We start from the raw sequence: 22686 nt of genomic DNA, 5'->3' as shown, positions 1-22686 counted from the left end.
TAATAGGTGCCTCTCACCATTTCAGATAAGCTGGCAGCCTGTTTGGGATATGTGTACACCTATTTTCCCTGAAATTGTCCTGGCCCTGTTTCGGGCGGGGCTCGGGGGGGGCTCCCCTGGCTGGGCGGGTTGCAACCGCAGTAGCCAAGGTGATGGGAAACAGAGCGGGGATCCCTGCCGCCCACCCTGCCTTTTGGAGAGCTCAGTAATCGGTTATTAATTAACCTGTTGGCTGCGGGAGCGAGGGGCCGGGGCTGCGGGCGGGTGACGTTCGGGCCGGAGGCTGAACTGATGGCGGTTGGGAGGTGCCCCGGCGACGGTTCGGCGGGGAGCTGGGCGCTGTCGGTGGGTGCTGCCTGGTGACACGTGTGTGTGTGTGTGTGTGTGTCCCCGCCAGCCCCGAGGAGCCACCATGGCTGCGGGGCACAAGGGCCAAGGCGGCAGCGCCGGCTCCGTGCGGGGCAGGAAGGCAAATCTCAGCCAGCGCGTCCGGGAGCTGCGTGCCACCATCGCCTTGCAAGGTGCTGCCCCTCCGGCTTCGCAGGGGAAGGGGGGGGGGGGTCTCTTGGTCCCCTCACTGCCCTGTGTGGTACCAACGCCACCTTAATGTCCTCCAGAGCAAGGGAGGAAGTTCTTCAAGCGGTCATGCGAGGAAAAGCTCAGTCAGAACAGGGAGCTGCTCCCCCGCCTGCGAGAGGCCGTGCAGGACATCCACGCCCTGAGCGTCGTCCAGAAGGTACCGGCCGGTCTCATCTGCAGAGCCAGCTCCCCCGCAGCTCCTCTCCGGGAGCAGGCAGCGATGGGATGTGACCACCCCCAGGCTGGCAGTGATGTCCTTTTTGCTCCTCTCCTGCCCACAGTGCAGCAAGCTCACCTTCTCCGAGGTTTGTGGAGCGCAGGCGGCCTTGGACGGTGCTTTGGCCAGGAGGACGGTGGAGGTAACGGCAGGGTCCGGCAGGCTGGGGCTCCGGGGACGCTCGGATGAACAGGGTGCACGGCAGAGGGACTGGGTGCCAGCACAAAGACGGCCCCACAAGGCTGATGCAGCGAGACGCGGGGCGTTCGTGTGGTCCCATGGGTCCCTTTCCACCGCGGGACCCACCCATGCAGGGCCCTGAGCAGATCCTTTGCCCCAGCAGAGCTCCTGGCCATCCCGCCCTGCATGTCCCCGGGTTCCTGTAAGGTCCAGCTGCATCCCTGGAGGAGAGATGCTGTCTGTGCCCTTCACTGCCTGTCCCAAGGTTATGTCCTGGTTATAAACCTGTGGAGATAAGAGGCGCTGGCCCCTCAGAGCTGCCTTTGCCCCGGGGCCTCTTGCAGGGACAGAGCGGTGCCGCTGCTCCCTGCCAGCAGCCACATCTGGGGCACTGATCGATTTTATCGACCCCCAGCCCCGGGTCTGTATTATGCAAAGTCCCTAAGCCCAACCCACCACTCCCATCAGCAGATGCCTACCTCTGCCTTACCCCAACCAGCCCCCCAGAACAAAATTCTCCCAGACCCCATCATGCCGAGGGAGTGACGGGGTCTCAGAGCAACATCCCAGCATCCCTGGCTCTACCTTGGGGGGGGCGTTTCTTCTCCTGCGGGTGCCCAACAAGCCCTTCCTCCAGCCTAACGAGTGCTCACATGCCCATCCAGGTGGCTCGGGAGAAGCTCCAGGCCGAAATCTATGACCGGGTGAACACGTGCAACATGCTGCTGCACCAGGTGAGGCAGCGGAGCCAAGCCCGGGACGAGCTGGAGAAGCGGCTGCAACAGCTCCAGAGTGTCAGGATGGATGACAAGCGGCACCAGGCGCAGGTGCAGGTACCCAGGACCCTTTCCTGGGGTGGCAGCACCCGCGGGGGGCTTTAATCCAACCCCTGCACCCCCTGGGTGGGTGCTGGGCTTGGCATGCGGGGTCACCCTGTGACACCCCCCCACACCCCCCCCTCCCATTGCTGCCCCAGGTTGTTCACCAGCTGGAGAACAACATTGAGAAGATGCTTATGAAAGTCCACACTGGACAGAAGGTGACCGCCCTGTACCTGGCAGTGCAGGATGTCCTGAGGAAGGTGAGCTCATCCTCACTGTGCCACTGCCCCACCTGCTTCTCCCGCAAAGGTGTCCAAGGGGCTGCACTGGTGGGACGTCCTCCTGGATCAGTGAGATCTTCCTGCTTCCCTCCATCCCCTGTCACAGGGCGGGGGACCCCTGGGCTCGGTGGGGTGACGTGCTGTGACTCCCTGTGTCCCAGGAGCTGGCCCACCTGCCTCTGCACCTGGACCTCCTGTGTGGGATGGCTGAGTTGTACCATGGGGAGCTGGAAGACATGGAGCTCATGGCTGCGGATGCCCTCAAAGCTGCTGATGTAACCAAGGTGAGGTGGTTCGGGGCACCTTGGAGCCCTTTCCTACCCTCCAGAGCCCACAGATGACACCACATGCCCGGGCTGGTGAGTCTTCCTGCAAAAGAGACTGAGCTGGGCTTCACCACAGCACCCAGATGCCTCTATAACTCCTCCTGGGTCTCACTCTTGGGCCAGGCTGCCCTGGGGATGGAGGCAGCCTGCCCGAAGCACCAGCCACAGTGAAGGCAGCACGCTCCATCCTCCATCCCTCCTTGGCCACTTTCCTTCCTTGCCAAGGGGGAGGGGGGTGTCATTTTTGACACTGGCCATCCCAGAAGCTCAGCTGGCTCACAAAGGTCCATCCTGGCTTTGGCAGCCACTTCTCCCTTCTCTGATCTGCTCCAGGAGGACATGGACAAGATGGAAACCCAGTTCCTTGCAGAGAGAGAGTTCAGGTACCACTCCCTGGCCGCACAGAAGGTGCACATCGACAGACTCTGGCACAAGGAAGCAAGAGAAAGGCATCTGAAAGCGGTGAGCTGGGGGGACCCGGCACAGGCAGGGCTGCGGGCAGATGTCAGGCAGCAGTGCCAAGCCCTCCGGGGGTGGGGGGGGGGCGCAGGGCCAGCTCCCCCAGGGTGCCAGCAGCTCGGGGGGGTGACGACGAACATCCTTGCAGCAAGCCAGACACGAGCTCGCCATGGACTTCTCAACCCTGCACCCGCAGGATCCGCTGGTGGGTGAGTGCCTGGCGGGGCGCAGGGGGGTGGGACGTGGGTGCAGCTGCAGGCATCCTTCCCTGCCCCTTCCCTCCCACCCCAGGCACCAAACTGGAGGCCACCAAGTCCCAGAGGGAGTGTGAGGCCTGGGTGACCGAGAAGATGGAGAAGGCCAAGGCTGCGGTGCCGTGCTCCCACCTCTGGGTAACCTAAAAACCCGTCTCCATTAAAACCCAGGGCTGCTCAAGCCCTGGGGAGCTGCTACCTCTCATCTCACCTTGTTTCGTTGCGGGGTTATCGTTGCTCCCCTCTTCCCCTGGAGCTCCCCAAAGCCCTCATTGTGCAGGCAGGGATGAAGTTGCTTTTTTTCCATGACACGATCTTTTAGTCGTTCATGGTGCAGAAACCTCCCCGAGGCCACAGCCTGGATCCTGTAGCCTGCAGGGGTGCCGTGGGCTGAGTCCTCGTGCTCTCCTCCGGCCAGGACATCGCTGGCAGGTTCCTGGCACAGCAGAAGTCCTCAGTGGACCTGGAGCAGTATCTCAAGGAGTGCAAGGAGAAGAAGCAGGTGCTGAAGGAAACGCTGAAGAAGCTGGAGCTGAAGCAGGCTGAGCTGAAGTTTCAACAGCCCCCCAGCACAATCGGGTACTGCTGGCCTTGGGACAGTCATGCCAATGAGGCCACTACCCCTGAGGGGGGACATGTGCATCATGGGTGTCCCAACAGGGCACCCCTTCCTCCGTCACACTGCAGCCACCCAGCCCTCCTGCACCAGGACGTTTTCTGAGCAGAGTGCTCCCCCAGGCCTGGTCCTGGCAGAGCACCCAAAGCTGTGGCAGCAGGAGGACCCTTGCTCCTTGCCTGGCGTGGGAAGTGGTACCAGCAGCATGGAGCTGGGTTACAGGCAGCATCTCTGCTCTGCAGTTCTGGGGGGAGGGAGGACAACCTGAGCAGCTTTTGCAATAGATTTGGAGTGTCTCTGCACCCCTATGCAGTCGTATGGATTTGTATGTGGTTGGCTCCAGGATGCTGGAGGAGGACCTGAGGATGAGCCTGCAGTGCGAAGAGGCTCGGCTGGAGAAGATGCGAGCCCAGATGCTGAGGAACCAGGAGCTCCTGCTTGAGTTTGAAAATGGCATCGATAACCTCTTTGTCCGTCTGCACGGCATCACCGTGCCCGGCCAGGTACCCGTGCAACGCTGGGGTGAGCACAGCCCCGGCCGGTGCTTGGTGGTGCAATGGCACAGCACAGTGACACCTGGTGCAGCCACTGTCACCACAAGCGGCTCATTTTCCCCACCAAGGTGGTTGTTCTCTCCAATTCCAGGACGATTCTGTCAAGGCTGAGGGGGTGAAGGAGAAGCTCCAGAACTGTGAGCAGAAGCTGCAGTACCTGGTGCAGCGGGTGGCTGACCTGCCCCCCGACAGCCGCAGCCTCGACGAGGACAATGAGGTGCACGGGGGCTCCATCTCTGCTATGGTCTTTGGGGACACAGAGCTCTCCCAGATGACCCATCCCAAACCATCCTTCCAGCTGGGAAGGTGGAGATGGCCCCAGGGAGGAGCCGTGGAGCAGCTCAACCCCAAGTGGCACTGGGCGCTATGGGGTGTCCCCCCAAGGGGGACATCGGGGTGGGGCACCCCTTGTGTTGTAACACCCACTTCCCCTTCAGCAATTAACCCAAGGTGTCTTTCACAGACTTTTGTGAAGGTCAGAAATTTTCTGGAGAAAGCAATCACAGATGATCCGCAGAACCTGAAGATTTCCTTGGAGGACATAGACAGTAAGGTCCAAAGTAGGAGAGCACATCGGGGACACATCCCACAGCAACTGTCCCAGCCCCTGCCACTGGGATTTCTGGGCATCCTTGCCTGTTTCCCACTGTCCCATCAGACCCCAACCCATTAGTTGCCTCCAGACCTTGGGGCTGACCTTGGCTGTCTCCAAGGCTTTGAGCGTGGGTGGTAGTTTCAGGTGGGGATACGGGAGAATGAAGGCAGCCGGTGGGGTGGCGAGTGTTGTACCACAGCAGAAACATGGAGAGAGGCTGTGGGGCAAGGAGGGAGACCCTTGTCTTCAAAATTACCTGGTTGTTAAGAAGAACCCGTGCTTGCCTCTACCTGTGGCCTTCTCTTATTGGATGCTCTTGGAGGAGACAATGATCTTTTGGCTGCTTAATGCCTTTTTTTAACAAAGCGGGAGCTGTACCCACCACTCTGAAGCTCCAGACCTTTTTTGGAAGCCCCAGCAGCGTTGAAGATGGGCCACAGCAGTGGCAGCACCAGGTCCTGCAGGTCACCCTGTGATACTGGGGTGGAATGCTGCGCGGTGCCTGTGCCCAAGGGTCTGGCACGAGGGTTCTCTGGGATGCCACCAGCCCTCCAAAACATGCCAGCTCTCCCTGGGGACACAGACACAGCAGAGATGGCCCCGCAGACCCTCCCCAGCCTTCTCCTATTCTCTCTCTCCTCCAGACCCATTTGATTTTGCTGACAAAGACCATGGCCTTGTCCTCACCCGGGAAGACATCAAGAAGCAGGGGCTGCACCTGATCGAAAGCAACAAAAAAAGTGGCAAGAAGAAGTAGCAGTTGCTCCACCAGAGCTTTGGATGCCCCAGACCACCTGTTGTACCCTTTTTCCAGCAAGTTTAACAGAGCAGATCTTTTTAATTCCTCCCAAGCCTGTGGTAAAGCTGGAATGGGGGTTGCTAGGTCTCTTCTGTCCCCCAGAACGCATGGGGGTCAAACCCTGAGGGATGCTGAGATGGGTTTGGAGGCAGCCCCATCCCCCTGCCCCTCTCCCACCTGCTCTCCCCGCAGAGGTGGGGACAACTTTCCTGGCCAGAGCAAAGCAGGGGCCAGACTGGCTATCTTCCCCCTTAGTCCTATGGGCCCAACACCTTCCTGGGACCTCTGCCCCCCCAGGCAGCTCTGGGACCCCAATGGGTTGGTGTCTGTGTGATGCAGCTATGGGGGAATGTGGGGCAGGGGCTGAGATGTGTATGGGTATCAGACCTCAGGGTGGGTGTCTGTGTCCACGTGTGGGAGCAGAAGGGCAGAGCCAAATCCGAGATGAAGGCCCTAGCCTGGGGCTGTCTGACCTGGTGCGGAGCTTTCATGCTTCTTCCCTCCCCTGGTCCCCGCACGCACGTTGAGCAACTCATACTCGTAACCCTAAACTCAGAGCAAACATCAGGGATTACCTTTGGGCTGCAGGGAGGTGCATGGAGGAGGTAAGGTCTAACCCAACATGACCTGGGACAGCAGAGGATACTACACCATGTCTCTGGCTCCAGGATGGGATCCCCAGCCCTGCTGATGGGTCACAGACACCCAACCATGGAGGCCACGGTGTCTTCTCTACAAAGGCACTCGTAAAAAAACGCTGCACTTAGATGGTGCTGTTTCTCCAAGCACAGCCGACACCAAGGGCTACTGCCCGGGCCCTGAAGTCTGAGCTGGAGACCCAGGGGAGTGGTAGCTCATCCACTTCTACAGGAGAACATCAGCATCAGACCAAGCTTTCACTGGCATTTCTACTTGGTCCGTGTACTTCATGCTGACCTCACTTGTGACATCATCATTGGGGGGAAGGAACAGCTCTTTATGCCAAGCCTCTTCACAGACTAATATTCTTGGTGGGTTTTGTGTAACTACAGCACAACTTGTGTTTTTTAAAGAGAAGCTCCAGAAATAGCATAACATGCCAGTGAAAAACATCTAACTGAGCTTCCCAGAATAGATAGCCATATAGATGGGCTCTCCTGCAATTAGAGACCATGCTATAATTACACCCATCCATCTCCTATCCCTGGAGCAGGGCTGAGTTGAAGGTGGGGGGTAGAGGTGCTCAGGCACAGGGAGCAGAGGGGGACCAGATAGGAGCAAAGCCCTGCAGAGGGGAACAGAGCTGGCTGGGGTATGAGGGCAAAGAGGAATGGGGGGCACCTGGGCAGGGATAAGGGGGTGAGCAGAGAGTGCCAGCAGAGGGGAGCACAGGAGCTGGTGATATTTAGGATCAGACAGACTGGAAGGAGGATGTGCAAGGGAACAGGGATGAGGAGAATCTACAGTGCACGGAGGGGGGGCACAGGGAACTGGGGGTGCCACCAGGGTGGGGGGGGAAGGCTGGGTTTTCAGTCATGTGTATCCCCCACACCATCCGCAGGCTTCCTACCTGTAGGGTGAACAGTAGGGCTCATAGGGTCCTCTGCATTGCAAACGAGCTGGGGGCTGTGGGTGGCCCCAGCGCTCCAGGGCAGCAAGCAGAGCCGTGGCAGCAGCAGGTCCCGGTGAACATCCAGCAACCAGTGGGTGGAAGTAAAACAACACCCAAGGGGAAGCCAGGAAACCCCCGGAGCAAGTGAGTGAGCACAGAGGACAGGGCTGGGCCAAGCACACCCATGGCACAGGGGCTGCTGAGCTTAAATGGGGTGTCAAGGGTGTGGGTGGGGGCCAGGTGAGGCTGCTTAGAATGATTAAGGCATCAGGGACAGGGAAGCTTATGGAAGGGGGGATAAGGTGGGGGGCTCTGAGGCCTTGGGGGTGCCTGAGGATGTGCTTCCCCCAGCACCCTGCAGGCCAGCCATGCAAGGGGACAGGTACAGCCCTATGCCACACACATGACAGCTGCTGCTGGGTGCTGTGACAGGGGACCCAGGATCATCCCAACACACTGCCCTGGGCTGGGACCAAGCCTGCACAAGTGCAGGTGCCCTCCCAAACTGGCCCCCACTCCTGTGCACCCGCCCCCCACTTGCTGACATGCCTGGCCAGGCACAGCAGGGATGGGCTGTGCCGCGATCTGATGGTCACAGCGGGGTTCGGGGGGCCCCAAGGAGAGCCATTGAGCACCCCACCCTGTGCTGGCTGATCGGTCCAGGAGGGCTGTGTAGAGGCTAGTGGGGTGCAGGAGGGGTTGGGGGGCAGAAAGGAGGATAGCAGGGTGCAGGGAGGAGAGTAGCGGGGTGCAGAGGCATAGCAGGGGGCAGAGGGGAGGATAGAGGGGTGCAGAAGGTGATAGCAGGGTGCAGGGGGGAATAACGAAGTGCAGGAGGATGATGCCTACTCGAAAGCAGGTAGAGACGCAGCTCATCAATCCCAGTGCCACTCTGCCCACCTCACCTAACTCTTCACCCTGCCAGCTCCTGGTAGAGGCAAACTGGGGCATTTGTACTCAGAGGGGAGGCCCAGCCTAGCCAAGTGCCCACGGTGTCTCCCAGCAGAGCTCACCCCACTGTGAGGGACACGAGGATGCCCGGGGGTAGCACTGGGAGGGCAATCCCATCCCCTGGCTTGGGGTCCCTACTCTGCCCCTCCCAGTTCCCATCACAGCCCCAACACCAACAGGGGCCACGGGACCCCAAGGCAGCGCGTGGGAGGGAGACAGGGGGGACCTCATCCTTGTGTCCCCCCTCATCCCCAGAGCTGGGTCCCACAGGGCTCTCCCATCCCAAGCCAGGTGCCCCCGTGGCTGCAGCACAACCCCCCCCAACATCTGGTTTGAGCCTTTGCCAGGGAAAAGGGAGCCAGGAGCAAGAGCCACCGTCCACCCCCATCCTCACCTGCTCGGGAACGTGGGGTGCCCACCACCCATGCGGAAGCGACTCAGGGTTGCAGACAAGCCGGGTCAGCTGTATTTATTGAGAACGGTTGTGGAGGGATAAAAATATTTCCACTAGCTCTATAAGAATTTATAAACCTATACTCTGCTTATCCTTTAATAAATGCCTCTATGACCGTCATGCGAAGGTAGGTACTTCTGTAAGAAAATAGCAAGATTAAAAAAAGGAAAGCGCTAATACACCCTGCAGGGCCCTGCCCGTGGGCTCCCTGCCCGCAGGGGCCAAGGGACCCTCCGGCTGGCACGGGGACACGGGTGGCACATGCCGGACACTGCCCCAGCGCCCTGCAGCACCCACCCCGAGCCTCGGCCAGATGCAGCCCCCATCAGCTGAGCCACCTGGATGCAAATCCCTCGCCCAGGGGTGGGTGAACCCACCTGGGGGAACCCAGCTCAGGTGGTCCTGCCAGGGACAGGGAGCACCCCTGTGCCAGCAAGCTCCCAGTGATCCCACTGCTCCCAGTTCTCCTTCCACCCTGCAGCCTTGCTGTCCCCTTTCATCCTTCCCTGTCCCTGGGGACAGGGAGCTGGAGAGGGATTTGGGTCCATCTCCCCAGGGACGCCCTGTGGCCACTGGCCAGGAGGTGTAGGCCAGGGCTCGCCCCAGAAACACGCAGCAGTACTTTGTTGGGAAGCAACACAGATGGGGACACCCTGGGGGGACACAGAGACACAATGCAGTGCTCTGCAGGGCAGTAACATGGATGGGGACAGCCTGAGGGGACACAGGGCCACTACCATAGTAGTCTGCAGGAAAGCAACATGGGTGGGGACAGTCTGAGGGGAACACGCTGCAGTGCTCTGGGGGCAGCAGCACTGATGGGGACACACTGCTGTGCTTTGCTGGGAAACAACATGGATGGGGACATCCTTGGGGGGCACAGACTGATGCTCTGCCATGAAGCAGCAGGAACAGGGACATCCTGGGGACACACAGAGACACCATAGACAAGCAAGTGGCACCAGGGGCTGAAATGCCAGCGAGGGATGTTGCAGTTGCCAGGAGTCGGGAAGCACTGGGGACAGAGGAGAGTTGTTATTGCTTTAGAGGGCAAACATCAAGTGGTGGCCAGGCTGGGGCCCCAGCCTCTGATTTGGGGTTCAAGGGACTTTCTCCAGGGACTGTGATTCCCAGATGCTCCCCCTGCCATGGCCCTCCCCAGGGGCGATGCTCGGTGGGGACAGGGTCCCTGCTGAGGACACAGGGCTGGAAACCACTGAGCTTCAGTCCCTCCTCACCACGGAGGGAGTAGGGTCTGAGTGCCGGCTGCCACCCTGGCCAGGATGGTAGCTGTCCCTCCCTCCCCTTTGTCAACCTGTGGTCCCCAGGATCTGCTGTCCCCCCCTGCCAGCCAAGGCTAGTGGGGAGCAGCCCTGTCCCCCACACAGCAGAGCAGCTGAGGGTTTGGGGTTGGGGGCTGGGATTGGACCTCCCCTTTCGTCTTCCCTTAAATTAGGGCCAAGCTGAGTGTAAAGGCTGTAAGCAGGCAGCCAGAGGTGACACGGGGACAAGGGACACGACATGGGGAGCAGGCTGGCCCGTGGCCCTCCCCCAAGCTGCGGGGAAAACAGGGAAAGCCAAAGCTCAGGGGACAAAGCTGTCCCCAGCCTGGGAGGGGCCGGGGCAGCAATCTGACCAGGACAAAGGACCCCCAGGCTGGGTCCCCTGTCCCCTCGCTGTCCCCATGGGACGGGCGCTGGCCGGTTGGATAAGGCGATACCACAGCAGCTTAAGGTGGCAGGTGCGGTGTTGGTACCGAGTCTTGCAGCGGGGCTGGGGCAGGATGGAGCGTGATGTAAACATTTCTGATCTGGTGGGGGAGAAGGAGGAGGAGGGGGCTAGTGTGAGTCCTTCATCTGCTTCTGGATCTTCTGGAGCATCTCCTGCATCCGCCGCAGCTGGAAGGGAGCAGAGCAGGGATCACGGTGGGGCACTGGCACCCCCCAGCCATGCCACCTCCCTCGTGAGTGTGTTTGGGTCAAGCATCACAAGCAGATTGGAATCACCAAGAGCTGAAGCTGGGGGCGGGGGGAACCCTCTGATGCCCCGCCAACACCTACTCAGCCTGGCCTGAGGAGCCGCGGCTGGTGGGATGCTGCAGGAAGGGTGGCCCCTCATGGCTGTGCCATCGTTAGGGCTGGGGATATAGGAGGGACCGGGGGTGATTGGGGAGGGCTCAGCCCTCCCTCCATACTCACCTCCTCGTCCTTCTCCCGGATGAGCTTCTCCGTTTCCGCGTCTGGCACCGGGGGGATGACAGGGATGGGGAAATCCGTCCCACTCTCCCGTGTCAGCTTGCTGTGGGCAGAGAGAAGAGGTGAAGATGCTGCCACAGCCCTCCTGGTCCCCCACGGGGGACATTCCCCCATGGGTGCTGTGGCCCCAGAGATCCCCAACCTTGCAGATACCCACCACCTGCCTGCACGGACCCTGAGCCCCCCCAGCCAGGGCCGCACTCGGCCCTTTTCCTGGCAGCAGGGAACATGGGCAGCTCCAGGCATCTCCCCAATCCTTGGCAGCCCTGAGATACTGCAAACCAGTTTGGAGAACCCAGGGAGGCACCGCCAACAGCAAGGGGTACCAGGGACTCCCTCCCCCAGAGCACAGAGCCTCGTCTGGGTGTTTCAAGCTGGGGTCAGGCTCTCCTCGCTCAATATTTTCTCTGCTACTTTAAAACATCTTAAACTCAGCACCTCCCTTCTCTCCCACAGCCACAGCCCCGCTGCAGGATGGGCTCCCCAGGCACGCCCACTGCCCAGTGAGCCCCAGGAATGCTCCTCACCCCTTTGCCTGAGCATCAGCTCCCTCTCAAGCCCATTTCAGCTGGAGGGAGCTGTGGGCTTCCCACTGGGGCTGCCCCACTGCGCAGGACCGCAGCAGCCAGCCAAAAATCGATGGCTTCTCCCATGCCAACGGCAATGGGGAGGGACCAGCTCTCCCGGCCGGGGCCCTGTGGATGCCACGTGCTTCCCCAGCGGGTGACAACGCAGCTGGGACACCGCCAACACGGCTAGCAGGGGTCGTGCATACCGCCACGTGCCACCGCCACGTGCCACCGCCAGTACAGCCCCTCCGCGCGCTGTGGGGTGATGGCCACGGCGGGTGTTGCACGGGTGGGCTGGGCCACCCCTGCCCTGCTGGGTCCCGTTGTGCCGGGGGGGCCGTGCCAGCGTGCCACAGCAAGGGACGGGTTTCAGCCGCGTTTTGAGCTGCTTTGGAAGTCACTGCCCGTTGTCACAGCTCCTCACCGTGGGGGGACCCAGGGGGGAGCACATCAAGTTCCTTCCATCCCTGGCAGCGAGACAAGGCTTGAGCTGGGCACTGGAAAAGGGGCAAGCAGCTTCACCAGCCCAGGAAAGCCTGCCTTCCTAGAAAAGGCAGCAGTCCTGCCTACCGCTGCCTCCTGCACCCCAAAAATCACATCCCCCTGGGAGGGCAGCAGGATGGGGGTGCCCGCCCTGCAGCCCTTCCCTTGGGCAGCTTTTTGCTGGGAAAAGCTAGGTGCCACCAAACAGTGACACGTCCCCCCAACCCCTGGGTGAGCCAGGGTGATGCCACCGGCACACGGCATCCTCCTGGTGGTGCCGGCACCCCAAGGGCAACTTGTGTGGGCAACAGGCAGGTGGCCACTGGGCCAGCTCTCCCCGAGAGAAGCTGCCCGGCCCTTGCGCGGGCACAGAAGGACCAAGACAGCGTTGGGTACCAGTAAGTATTTTATATAGGGGGATGGGCAGAGGGAGGAGGGCACCGGGGGCCCAACGTGGCCCCGGCCAGATTCTGGCTCAGTCGGCGGAGCAGTCGGCACAGCACAGCCTCAGGGTGGAGGGATGCCGCCTTCCCCAGCAGCGGGTATGGAGAGACCAGCTTAGAGGCACCTATAGCTGACACCAGTGTCCCCCCACCTCCACCAGCACTGCTGCTTTGGCCCTCAGTGATCCACAGAGCCTCAACTTGCTCCCGCACTGCTCCAGCCCCCCATCTGGAGGGTCCCACCAGGGACCCTGCTCTGGGGGGCTCCCCCCAGCATCTTTGGGTGGCTAGAGGGGATGTGGGTGCCATGAGTCTGGCTAGTACTGGTGGCAGAGCCCCAGCACCAGCTGCTTGCTTGGCTCCTGCTCCAGCCCCGGAGCCTGCAGGGACAGAGGGTCCCCCTGGCTGCCAGAGCATCTTCCTGGAATCCCATGGGGACACAAAATCCCCCTTTGCTGCTGGAGCTCCACCCCCCAGCCAGCCCCAGGGGGACGCAGGGTTCTCTTGGCTGCCAGAACATTTCCCCCTGCCCTGCCAGCCAGCCCCACACCGGGGAGACACAGGGTCCCCATCTCTGCTTGAGCATCCCCCTCCAGCCAGGTCAGGAGGACACAGGGTCTCTCTTGCTGCTGGAGCATCTCCCCCCCCCCCCCCCCAACCCCTAGCCCAGTGGCACCGAAAGGGCCCCCCACAGCATTGGGGCACCCCACCACACTGCCAAAAGGCTCCCTTGCCCAGCTCACCACGATGCCTGGGCAGGGACCAAACACACAACCTCAACCCCCCGGAATCACCACTCGCAATGGGCCGGGGTCACCCTAAAGAGAGGGGACACTCCCCCCCCCCCCCCCCCCAGCCTGGCAGCCCACTCCCAGCCCCGTACTTGCGGTTCCTCTCCTTCACCACCATGCGGGTCATGCTCTGGATGCACTGCGTGCGGTAGTTCTCATAGTGGGTTTCCCGCGTCACGTCCTTGAGGTCCTGCATGTGGGTTCTCACCAGCATCGTCCGCAGCTTCACGAAGTCGCAGTGGGATGGGTTCTCCACTGCGGGGGAGCCCGGCGTCAGGGGGCCACAGCCAGCCCCCCCCAGGTCCCCCTAAGCGCCCCCCCAGGCTGAACAGCATGGAGATGGGGTGCACCGTGTCCCCATCACCCCAGGGCTGGTGGGACCCTGGTGACACAGCCCTGCATTACCTTCCACAATGCCCCAGGGGTAAAGGCGCCCGCGGACGCGCCGGCCTTTGGCCTCCACGACTGTGTTGCTGCCGATGACGGCAAAGGGGATGCTCTCCTGCAAGAGGACAGAAGGGGTTAGCAGGGCTCAGGCCTGCCCGCCCTGGCACACATCCCTCTACAACACATCTTCTCGGCCGTACCCAGCACCCATTTGCCAAGACACCTGGCTATGGGGTGCCCCAGGTGGGACAGCAGCAGTCATGGCATGGGTTTCTTCACCCAAGCCCCATCCCACCAAGCTGCAGATGGTACCTGTGGGGCCTTGGTGACTTACCCAGGTAGTGTGATATGTACCAATCCCACCATGCTGGGGCTGCTGGAGGGCTTGCGTGGCCCCAAAGAGCCCCAAGGGTACCCCAGGATGATGTGTCCTCCCAGGCACGGGGCTCTGCCTTCCCAAGGATGGAGCTGGAGGAGCCTGACCCTTTGCAGGGGCATTGGACTAGACGACCTTTAGGAGGTCCCTTCCAACCCAAACCATTCTATTGCTCTATGACCCACCTTCAGCGCCTGGTCCTGCAGCTTGAACTCTTCATCTTCATCCGAGTCACACTCAGGGAATTGGTAGATGCGGATGCCGTAGTGGTCAATCTCTTCCCGGATCTGGAGGCAGACAGCCTGGCTGAGGGCAGGGCTCTGGCCCTCGGAAGGAGGGTGGGAAGCACCACATAGCACCAATATCCCCCGAGAACCCACAAAAGCCTGTCCCCCCCAGACTAGATGTCACGGACACCCCCCTCCAGACCCTTCCAGCTCCCAGCTGAGCACCAGGGAGATGTTTCCTTCATGGCCATGTGGGCAACATGGCCCTCGACAGAGCTGTGAGCGTGGTGCTCCATGGCAAAGCCCAGGCTGGACAGATGCCCCAGGGCACCCCCATCCCCAGGGACCCGCTGGGACAGCTCCAAGCCGGGCTGACCTCCCCTTACCTTGTTCTTCATGCGCTCCACCTCGGCGGGGGTCAGGGTGTCAGCCTTGGCCAGCACCGGTACGATGTTCACCCGCTGGTGCAGGGCTCTCATGAACTCCACGTCCAGGGGCCGGAGGCTGCGAGGGGAGCCCAGTGAGCATTATCACACCGAGCCCCTTCCCCAGCCTCCCCCATCCCGGCAGCGCAGGCGGGGGGCTGCCCATACCCGTGGCCGAAGGGCGAGATGAAGTAGATGCAGCAGTGGACGCGGTTGTCCTGGATGTTCTTCCGGTTGAGGCCACTTTCGTCACGGAAATACTGCTCGAACTGCTGGTCGATGTAGTCGGCCACTGGCTTCCAGCTGCAGGGACAGGGAAGTGACCATCTGAGTCCCCTGTAGGACCCTCGAGCTTTCTCTGAACCCCCCAGCTCAACATGTCCCAGGGCTCAGCGTCGCAGCCCGAGGAGCCACGGGCACCCCACTCTGAGCCGCTGGCACCCACAGTGGTGCTGCCTGGCCCCGGGTAGACCCCCCACCCTCCGTGGGACGCACCACTCGGTGTTGTTGACAGCGTCACCAAAGCCCGGCGTGTCCACAATGGTCAGGCGCAGCTTGACACCCTTCTCCTCGATGTCCACCACGTGCTTGGTGATCTCCACCGTCTGCGTGATGCGCTCTGCAGCAGCAGGAGACATGCCGACGGAGGGGCAGCCACCCCAGGCACGAGACAATGGGGGTGACACAGGGAGATGCTGCAGCCCCCCCCCGGGTGTCACCCCACACACACACACACCCTGCAGGGCCGAGGTGGCTTTGCAGGATCAGCCCCAACACGTTCTGGGGTCCAGAGCTGAGAGATGATGCCCCACGCCATGCCCCCCCCCCCCCTCCATGGATGCACACCCATCCCTCGGCAGCTGTGCCACCGCCACCCCATGAGAGCCTGGTTCCTGCGGCACGGGGGGCTGCTGGGGCCAGGCATCACTGTGGGAGCATTTTTGGTTCCCTGTACCCCCATGTGTGACCCCACAGCTCCGGGACTGCGCATGCCCCATCACCCCCAGGACCCCTCCATGTCCCTCCATCCCCCCAGGGTGCTCCCGTTGCACCGTGTGCGTGTGGCCACACGCGTTCCGGCTTTCGCTCTGAGCAACGGAAACAAATCAAACAACCGCCTCGAACCCCTGGGGATTTGGGCAAGTTTGGGCGATTTTAATTCAAAAACTGGCTGCAGCTGAACCGGCACTGTGCCCTGAACCCCGACTGTCCGCAGCCTCCAAGATTTGCTGCGACTCCAGCCGATCCCCAACAAGCTGGGGCTTGTTTTTCCAGCGGGGACAAAGCCCTGGTGGGGGGTCCTCGTGCTGGGCAGGGGGGTCCCCGCTACCTTGGAGTGGTCCCCAGCGTCGGCAGGCAGCTGGCAACAGGCTGCACGTGGCTTCGGAGACCCGGAGGAGCCCGGCTGGGCAGGGAGAGGGGCTGCAGCCCCCCAGGGAGCAGCATGGGGCTCTGCCACCCCCCCAGGACACCCCATTGCTGGGACTGTCACACACACACCCCCCTCACCTTCAGCGTTCAGCAGCTTGCGGTCTCTGTACATGTCTGTCAGGAAGAGGCTGTTGACCAGGGTGGATTTGCCCAGCCCAGATTCCCCTGGGACAGGGAGAAAAGGGTGAGTGGGGGGAAGCCTGTACCCACTCTGCTCCATGGATTTTGGGATCCAGAGCGGGGTCAGCATCCCCCATGCCAGTCTCACCCCGCCCCACCCCGTACCTGCCACCATCAGGGTGAAGTCAAAGCCCTTCTTCACCGACTTCCGATGGACTTGGTTGGGCAGCGTGGCGAAGCCCACATACTCCTTGTCATCCTGCAGGCAGAGGGGATTTGGGACAGGGGACATCACCATCCCACCCCACCCCCCCATCCTGGCAGACCATTCCCTCCCTCCTGCCCCCTCCCCTCCCGCCCCAGGGTTGGGGTGCTGCAGGATGTGGCCGTGCCTGCCTGAACCCTTTGGGTTTGGAGGGTGAGAACATCCTCCTCCATAACTCCTGCAGCCCCTCGTCCCATGTGCCCCGCCTCCCCCCCGTCCCCCGGGGACACATCCTGCACCTCAGAGGAGTCATAGGGGTCCAGCTGCCCCCAGGGGCTCCGCGGGCGGTTGGGGCTGGGGGGTGGTGGGGCGGCGATGTGCTGCTGGAAATCCGAGGGTCGAGACCGGGAGAAGATCCTGGCATCCCTCTCGTCAGTGGGTTCGTCGGGGGGGACCCTGCCCACACCACAGAGGGGGTGGCCGGGCTCCCGCCGGCTCTCCAGGGGCTCCACCTTCCTGGGGCTGTCGGCCGGTGGGCAATCCCGCAGGAGCTGGGTCAGCTCAGCCTCCTCCGAGTCCTCCTTCAGGAAACGCTTTATCTGGGGGCCAAGGGAGGAGGTGACACCAATGGTGGCAGTGCCAGCCTGGGGTGGCATCGCCCGACTTGGCATCATGAGCCCCCAAACCACAGCAGCCAGACACATGCAGACACAAAGATGGGAGGGATGGGAGGAGAGGGGGACATGACCAGCCATCACCCTGGGGACAGCCATGGGGACAGCCGTGGGGACAGCCATGGTCCCATGCACCCTGGGCGCTTACAGCTCGCGGTGCAGGGACAGCAGCCACCTCCTGGCATTCGGGGGGACAGGAACGTTCCCTCTGGGCACCCTGCCATTCCTCAGGGTCTTCTGGGGTAGCCAGGACCCCCACACACCCCATGGCCTGCCAGGAGGACAGGGAGGGGATGCCAGGGAGGAGGGAGAGACACCAAGAGAAGATGAACAGTAGCGGTAGAGGAGCTGGCAGTGGGGCTGGACCCACAGGGGAGGCAGATAGTGGGCAGGGGTCTGCCTTTTCCCCCCTGCCTGCCTGCTTTCAGGGTCTCAGTACGGGTGAGGGCACAAGGGGCTCCCACCCCAGCAGTCCCAGGGGACAGCTGGGGCAGGGGACCGGACCCACAGCCATTGCCAAGCCCACGTGCAAAGGGCTCGGGGGCCACGGGCACCCCTCGTGCAAAGGAGCTACAAACCCCACAGCCATGCACAGGCCGTGTCCCGGCACACCCCAGGAACCCCGCCACCCCCTCGCCCCCAGCTTTGCCCATCCTGGAGCTGGTGCAGGCAGCAGCCCCAGGCAGGGCCAGGGGGGTGGGGTCCAGGCGCTGGAGCCCCCGAGCTGGTGGCTCAGTGGGGTGGCAGGGCTGGGATGAGGGACGGGGACGCGGGGACTGGGATGGCTCCACATCCTGTTTACAAGCGCTGGCGGGAGGAGACGCGTTCCCAAGGGCACGTCCGGCAGCAGCTCCCGCAGGACCGAGCCCTACTGCCAGCAGGCACCAGGGTCCCCGATACCCCACCCCAGCAACTGCTCGGGGAACCCCAGCCCCATGGGCAGGGAGACCCTCAAACAGGGGCACACAGGGTCTGGGGGAGCCCCTGACTCCGCAGGCTCGCATCTGGGGGTCAGTGCCTGCCCCCCCCCCCCCCCCCCGCCACCAGATTCGGACCTCGAGGCAAGAGCCCTCCATGGGGACACGTGTCCTCCCCTGTCCCGTGTCCCCGCTCCATCTGCGGGGAGGGCAGCTGTGCCGGCAGCGAGGCGAGATGCACCGAATTAGCAGGCTGGAAACAAGGTCACGGCACTGCCGGGGCTGCGCGCTCGCACACCTGCCCCCCGCTCCCCGGTGCCTCTGCAGCCACCGGCACGGGGGGGCCATGGTGCCAGGCAGGGGGGGGCAGTAAGTGCCCCCATGCTCCCCTCTCCCCCAGAGGGTCAATAGCACTCAGCAGGTCTGTGTGACCACAGCAACCTCTCCCTCACCAACCTTGACCTGGGGGGGGGGGGGTCAGCACCAGCCCCCACTGCAGCACAGCCCAGCTGCTGGGCCACAATGGGATGGGAGATGATGCCACTATCTGGCATCATCTGCTCCAGCCCTCGGGGCTCCAGCCCTTTGGGGTTGTCCCTCATCCCCCCACCCCAGAGAAGGTGATGGACTGTGGCATGGGGTTGGGGAGGGGTGGGGGGCTTGCACCACGTCCTCGGGGGTCCTGCAGCAAGCACAGCCCCCAGCAAGGCCATCCCAGGAACAGAGCTGTTGGCACCTCCCTGCAGCACTGGGGTGCTCTGGGTCCCCCATCCCCATCTGCCCCCCTCTCTCTTGCCCCACCGGGAAGGGATGCTGCCCCCGTACCTCTTGCCCAGGCTGTGGCTCAGGGCAGGTGGCCATGGCAGAACCGGCATCACCCGTGGCCAGGAGAGGATGCTGAGTGACGCCGGCTGTGCCACGGGATGGGCAGTGGCATTAGCATAACTCCACCCTGCGCAGACACCGTGGCTGGGGTGTCCACGGCACCCAGCAGCCAGGCACAGACCCTGTGGGTCCTTGGGCGGGGGGGGGAGGACCAGCGTGGGGGGCACAGGAGGGGAGAGGGAGCCCCGGGGCAGAGCCAAAGCCAGCTCCTGTCCAGCTGTCTATATGTCAAGGACAAGCAAAGCACCACTGGCCAAGGAGGTGGCCAGGCAGGTCCTGGGGGGCTGCATGACCACTGCCACCACCAGCCCCCCTGAGCTGAACACACAGCTTGGCTACAGCCCAGCAGGACATTCAGCCTCTGGAAACACCACCCTCCGAGGACACCACCCCCTCCATCCCAGTGCACACCAGGTCATCTCCCATTCCCCACCCTGGAGCACCCCACAGCCACTCTGGCAGAGCCCCCCAGCCTCTTTGAAGGGAGAAACCCAGTTTTCCATAAAAGACTGTTTGAAAACTCAACTGTTTTGCACCTGACAATTAAAGCTTCCTGCACGGCTCCAAGTTCCTGCTCCAGCTGGGCCTGAGGGGTCCAGCCAGGAAGGACCCGACCCTGGTTTGGGAGAAGCAGGGATGATACCCACCACAAGAATCCCCAGCAGAAGTTCCCAGCAGTCCTGTCTCAGCTTCCCCAGCTCATCCTTAGGGTGGGGAAGGGTTAACAGTGCCCCAGGAGGAACAGCGGGTGGCAGAGTAGCTGAGCTGTCACTATTGGGGTCACCAGGGACAGTGATTCACCTTGATGCATGTCGAGATGCATCAGAGCAGCTCAGGCAGAGAGCCGGGGGTCGTTCAGCCGCGGAAGGGCTGCGTTCACCAGGAAAGCACTAAAAAGCTTCGGCTGGTGCTGGGACAGGCGCGATGAACCATGAGTCTGACAGCCACCGAGAGGGGCCTGGATGTTTCCGTGCTGGTCCCCAGCACCCCTGGGTCCCAGCCATGCTCCTAACCCAGTGCCGGATCTCACCCCCCCCCCCCAGCCTTGAGGTGTTCACCCCATCCTCAGCCATCCCTGCTCAGCTCGGTCCCAGGGGAGCAGTGTCACCATCCCCGGCTGACACTGAACTGCCCTAAAGGAGCTCCCTCATGGCTTTGCACCCCCTTTCCCCCCTCATGGCAGGCTGCAGCACCCCACCACCACCCCACCAGCCTGGCCAGGCTCTGCACCCTATCCGTGGTGCCCCTCACCCCCCCCCCCCCCAAACCACAGCGTCACACAGCTCTCCTACAATACCCGCCACTTTCCAACCGTCCCACCCCGCTCTCCCAGCAGGAGTGGGGATTTACTGCAGCGAGAGCCGGGGGCCGTGTCGGTGCCCCCGTAAGCGGATTAAACACCCGGCTGCGAGCGAGCCGGCACTCAGCGCCAGGGCTGTCACCAGCCTGGCAGCTCCAGCGAGGTGGCTCACGCGCTGCCTCGTCCCTACCTGTCACCCTGAATCACACCTACCCCGCGCACAGTGACAGCCCAAGGGCCGGGGCAGAGGGGGCACAGGGGCAGCGGGCAAAGCCTGAGCTGGGAAAGTCCCCGGCAGCCTGTCAGCATCTTTCTGCCTGGCGCCACATTCCCAAGGGATGTGTTTTCCCAGCCTGTTTCTGCAGGCAAAGGAAGGGAACACCCCAGCGAGGTGCTTTCCCCTCAGCCAGGCTGGCTGAGGCATCCCCAGCCTACCCAAAGGTGACATCCAGATGTGCCACCCACGGCGCAGCACACACCGCTCCACTGCGGCGCAACAGCTGAGCATCCCGGGCACAAACACCCCGTCCCCAAGGCACGAGTGCCACGTGGGACAAGGGCACGGTGGCCCCACGGAAGCCCAGCTCTGCTGGGACCAGTCTGGCTCTTCTCCAGGGCAGCCAGCACCTGGGCTGCGCCTGCTCTGACCTGCCTCCAGACGCACCGGGTGCTCCCACCGGCGGGCTGTAATCAGTTTCCTACTCCCACCTCTCCCCTCTCACCCCGCCAGCAGCACCCCGGTGGGGAAACTGAGTCTAACAACAGCTTTAAGAAGAGCGGGGTGCAGGTGGTGGCACAAGGTCCCTGCTCTAGGCAGGGGGACAGCTCCAGGTGGGCGAGCACTCAAGGATGAGAGCCTTTCCGACACGTTCCTCAGTGCAGCAGCTCCAGCCCTTTTCCTGCAGGGAATCCTCCAGCCTGAAGGGCCTGCGAGTGCCTGCCCGGGGACAGGACCATGCACAGTGGCACCCTGCGAGCCGGGAGGTGACAGCGGGGCCTGTCCCAGCTGGAAATAAGGCAGCATCTCAGCACGTGGGGACAGGTGAGAAGACCCAGCCCCCTGAGAGCTGTGAGCAGAGGTTGAGGGTGACCATTGCTCATCCAGTTTCTCCGGGCAAGCCGTGGACCACTTTGGGGACAGAGGGATGCAGCACCAGTGTCGGGGGGGGGGGCACTGGTCTTTCTGGATGCATCCCCACCCGCCTCCAGCCCCAGCTCAAACCGTGTGCACACACGCAGGAGCCCAGCTCCACGCCGGTACCCAGCTGTGGGCTGTCGTCCTCCCCCGCCCCGAGATGTCCCCAAGCCTGGATCTGTCCATCCCCAAAGCCACGGCTGGGAGCCTTTCGGGAAGGCTCTTGCCGGGGCCGGTTGCGACACGCTCCGCCAGCCGCCCTCCTATCTGGTTTCAGTGCTCCGGAGGAATGTGCCGGTCCCGTTCCCACGGCGGCTGCCGGGGGAAGGACGGCCGCGACGGTCCCCACCAAGGGCAGCTGTCCCAGCGGCCGCAACCCCGGTGCCACGCCAGCCACGGCCACAACCTTCCATCTTCATCCCCACCCCGGGCACGGCGAGCGCCCCGAGGTCCCCGCGGGGACATGGCCCTGGCAAGCGGCTCCTGGGGACCCTCCGCCACCGAAGAGGGGTGAGGCAGGACGAGAGCTGCAGGACGGGCTCCCACCGGGCCGGGAAGGCCGTGGGTGGCTCCGGACTTTGCCGGTAACTGCAGAGACGGCTCCGAAGCGCAGCGAGGCTCCGGGCGAGCCCGACGGTCCCCGCAGGAGGGCCCGGCCAGCCTGGCAGCGCCGCCAGGACCGCAGCCCGGGGGGGGGGGGGACCTGCCAAAGGCACGGCCGGGTGACCGATGCTCTGCTCGGAGCCACCCCAGAACAGCCCCACTCTCCTTTCCCAGCCCACGCAGAGACACCCCGGGGAGTGCCGCAGGTCGCGGGGGGACACACGCAGGTGCCGCTCAGAGGCAGCGTCGCCTTTCCGGGAGGCTCCCGCCCCGATGCCACGGTGAAGGGCGGCGTGCAGGCGGTCCCACTGTAACACCCCCACACACACCCCCACCCCATCTCCTCCAAGATTGGAACCGGGCAGGTGCTGCCGCGCTGCCCGTTGCCCACCCACCCCCCCCGCCCCTCTGCGGCACCGGCGGCCCCGGCCCGCTCCGCCCCCACCGCGCCGTCACCTTCACGGAGGGCAGTGGGGTGCGGGAGCGGGCCCGGCCCCGGGGTACGGCCCGGCCCGGCCCCCCCCACCGGCCTTACCATGGCTGCGGCGCCGGGCGCCGTCCGGGAGCGGCGGCTGCCGAGCGGCACGGCCGGGCCCCGCCGCCGGGATTAGCAGAAATAGCAGCCGGCGGGGGCGGGGGCGGGGCGGGGCGGCGGGAGGGGCGGGGGCGGCCGCTCGGCACCGGGCACCGGGCACCGGCACCAAGAGCTGCGCACCGGGCACCGGCATCACGCACCGGGCATCGGGCTCCAGCACCGGGCACTGGCGTCAGTCCTGGGTACCA

The 22686-nt window shown here is 63.2% G+C and overlaps 2 protein-coding genes across 4 annotated transcripts; one reads left to right on the top strand and one right to left on the bottom strand.

Annotated features, from left to right (window-relative positions):
• Positions 1-31: 31 nt before the first annotated feature.
• Positions 32-8566, top strand: CCDC183 (coiled-coil domain containing 183). The gene is made up of 14 exons (XM_033003993.2): positions 32-521; positions 618-736; positions 861-1111; positions 1614-1809; positions 1953-2057; positions 2240-2362; positions 2738-2866; positions 3012-3072; positions 3155-3255; positions 3536-3705; positions 4077-4236; positions 4379-4504; positions 4751-4847; positions 5527-8566. Exons 1-14 carry the CDS (start codon positions 413-415, stop codon positions 5637-5639), a joined length of 1860 nt encoding a protein of 619 aa, XP_032859884.2. The 5' UTR covers positions 32-412; the 3' UTR covers positions 5640-8566.
• A 100-nt stretch (positions 8567-8666) lies between these two features.
• Positions 8667-22498, bottom strand: LOC104358149 (septin-4). Of its 3 annotated transcripts, XM_033004498.2 has the most exons (13): positions 18806-18875; positions 17212-17334; positions 16689-16988; positions 16350-16443; positions 16143-16229; positions 15129-15252; positions 14802-14936; positions 14595-14712; positions 14167-14268; positions 13624-13720; positions 13311-13473; positions 10876-10975; positions 8667-10575 (listed from the first exon to the last, which is right to left on the bottom strand). In XM_033004498.2, exons 1-13 carry the CDS (start codon positions 18839-18841, stop codon positions 10516-10518), a joined length of 1539 nt encoding a protein of 512 aa, XP_032860389.1. In that variant the 5' UTR covers positions 18842-18875; the 3' UTR covers positions 8667-10515. The 3 variants fall into 3 exon arrangements, with proteins under 3 accessions (XP_032860389.1, XP_042647282.1, XP_032860395.1); XM_042791348.1 differs by lacking the exons at positions 17212-17334; positions 18806-18875 and adding an exon at positions 22439-22498; XM_033004504.2 differs by lacking the exon at positions 17212-17334 and having other exon boundaries at positions 18806-18905.
• Between the last annotated feature and the right edge of the window lie 188 nt (positions 22499-22686).

Source organism: Tyto alba, unplaced genomic scaffold, assembly GCF_018691265.1.
Source record: "Tyto alba isolate M040663 unplaced genomic scaffold, T.alba_DEE_v4.0 Super-Scaffold_19, whole genome shotgun sequence".
Classification (NCBI taxonomy): Eukaryota; Metazoa; Chordata; class Aves; order Strigiformes; family Tytonidae; genus Tyto; species Tyto alba.
Note: the sequence above shows the minus strand (reverse complement) of the source record. Positions and strands in the feature narration are given on the sequence as shown.

What these genes read in the sequence shown, in the direction of transcription:
- CCDC183 (XM_033003993.2), top strand. Translation starts at nt 413, where the DNA reads ATGGCTGCGGGGCACAAGGGCCAAGGCGGCAGCGCCGGCTCCGTGCGG. An exon ending in AGCACAATCGGGTACTGCTG is followed by an intron (nt 3,706 to 4,076) that starts GCCTTGGGACAG and finishes GGTTGGCTCCAG; the next exon opens with GATGCTGGAGGAGGACCTGA. An exon ending in GCCTCGACGAGGACAATGAG is followed by an intron (nt 4,505 to 4,750) that starts GTGCACGGGGGC and finishes TGTCTTTCACAG; the next exon opens with ACTTTTGTGAAGGTCAGAAA.
- LOC104358149 (XM_033004498.2), bottom strand. Translation starts at nt 18,841, where the DNA reads ATGGCCACCTGCCCTGAGCCACAGCCTGGGCAAGAG. An exon ending in TGCAGGACCAGGCGCTGAAG is followed by an intron (nt 13,721 to 14,166) that starts GTGGGTCATAGA and finishes GTCCTCTTGCAG; the next exon opens with GAGAGCATCCCCTTTGCCGT. An exon ending in GTGAAGGAGAGGAACCGCAA is followed by an intron (nt 10,976 to 13,310) that starts GTACGGGGCTGG and finishes CTCTGCCCACAG; the next exon opens with CAAGCTGACACGGGAGAGTG.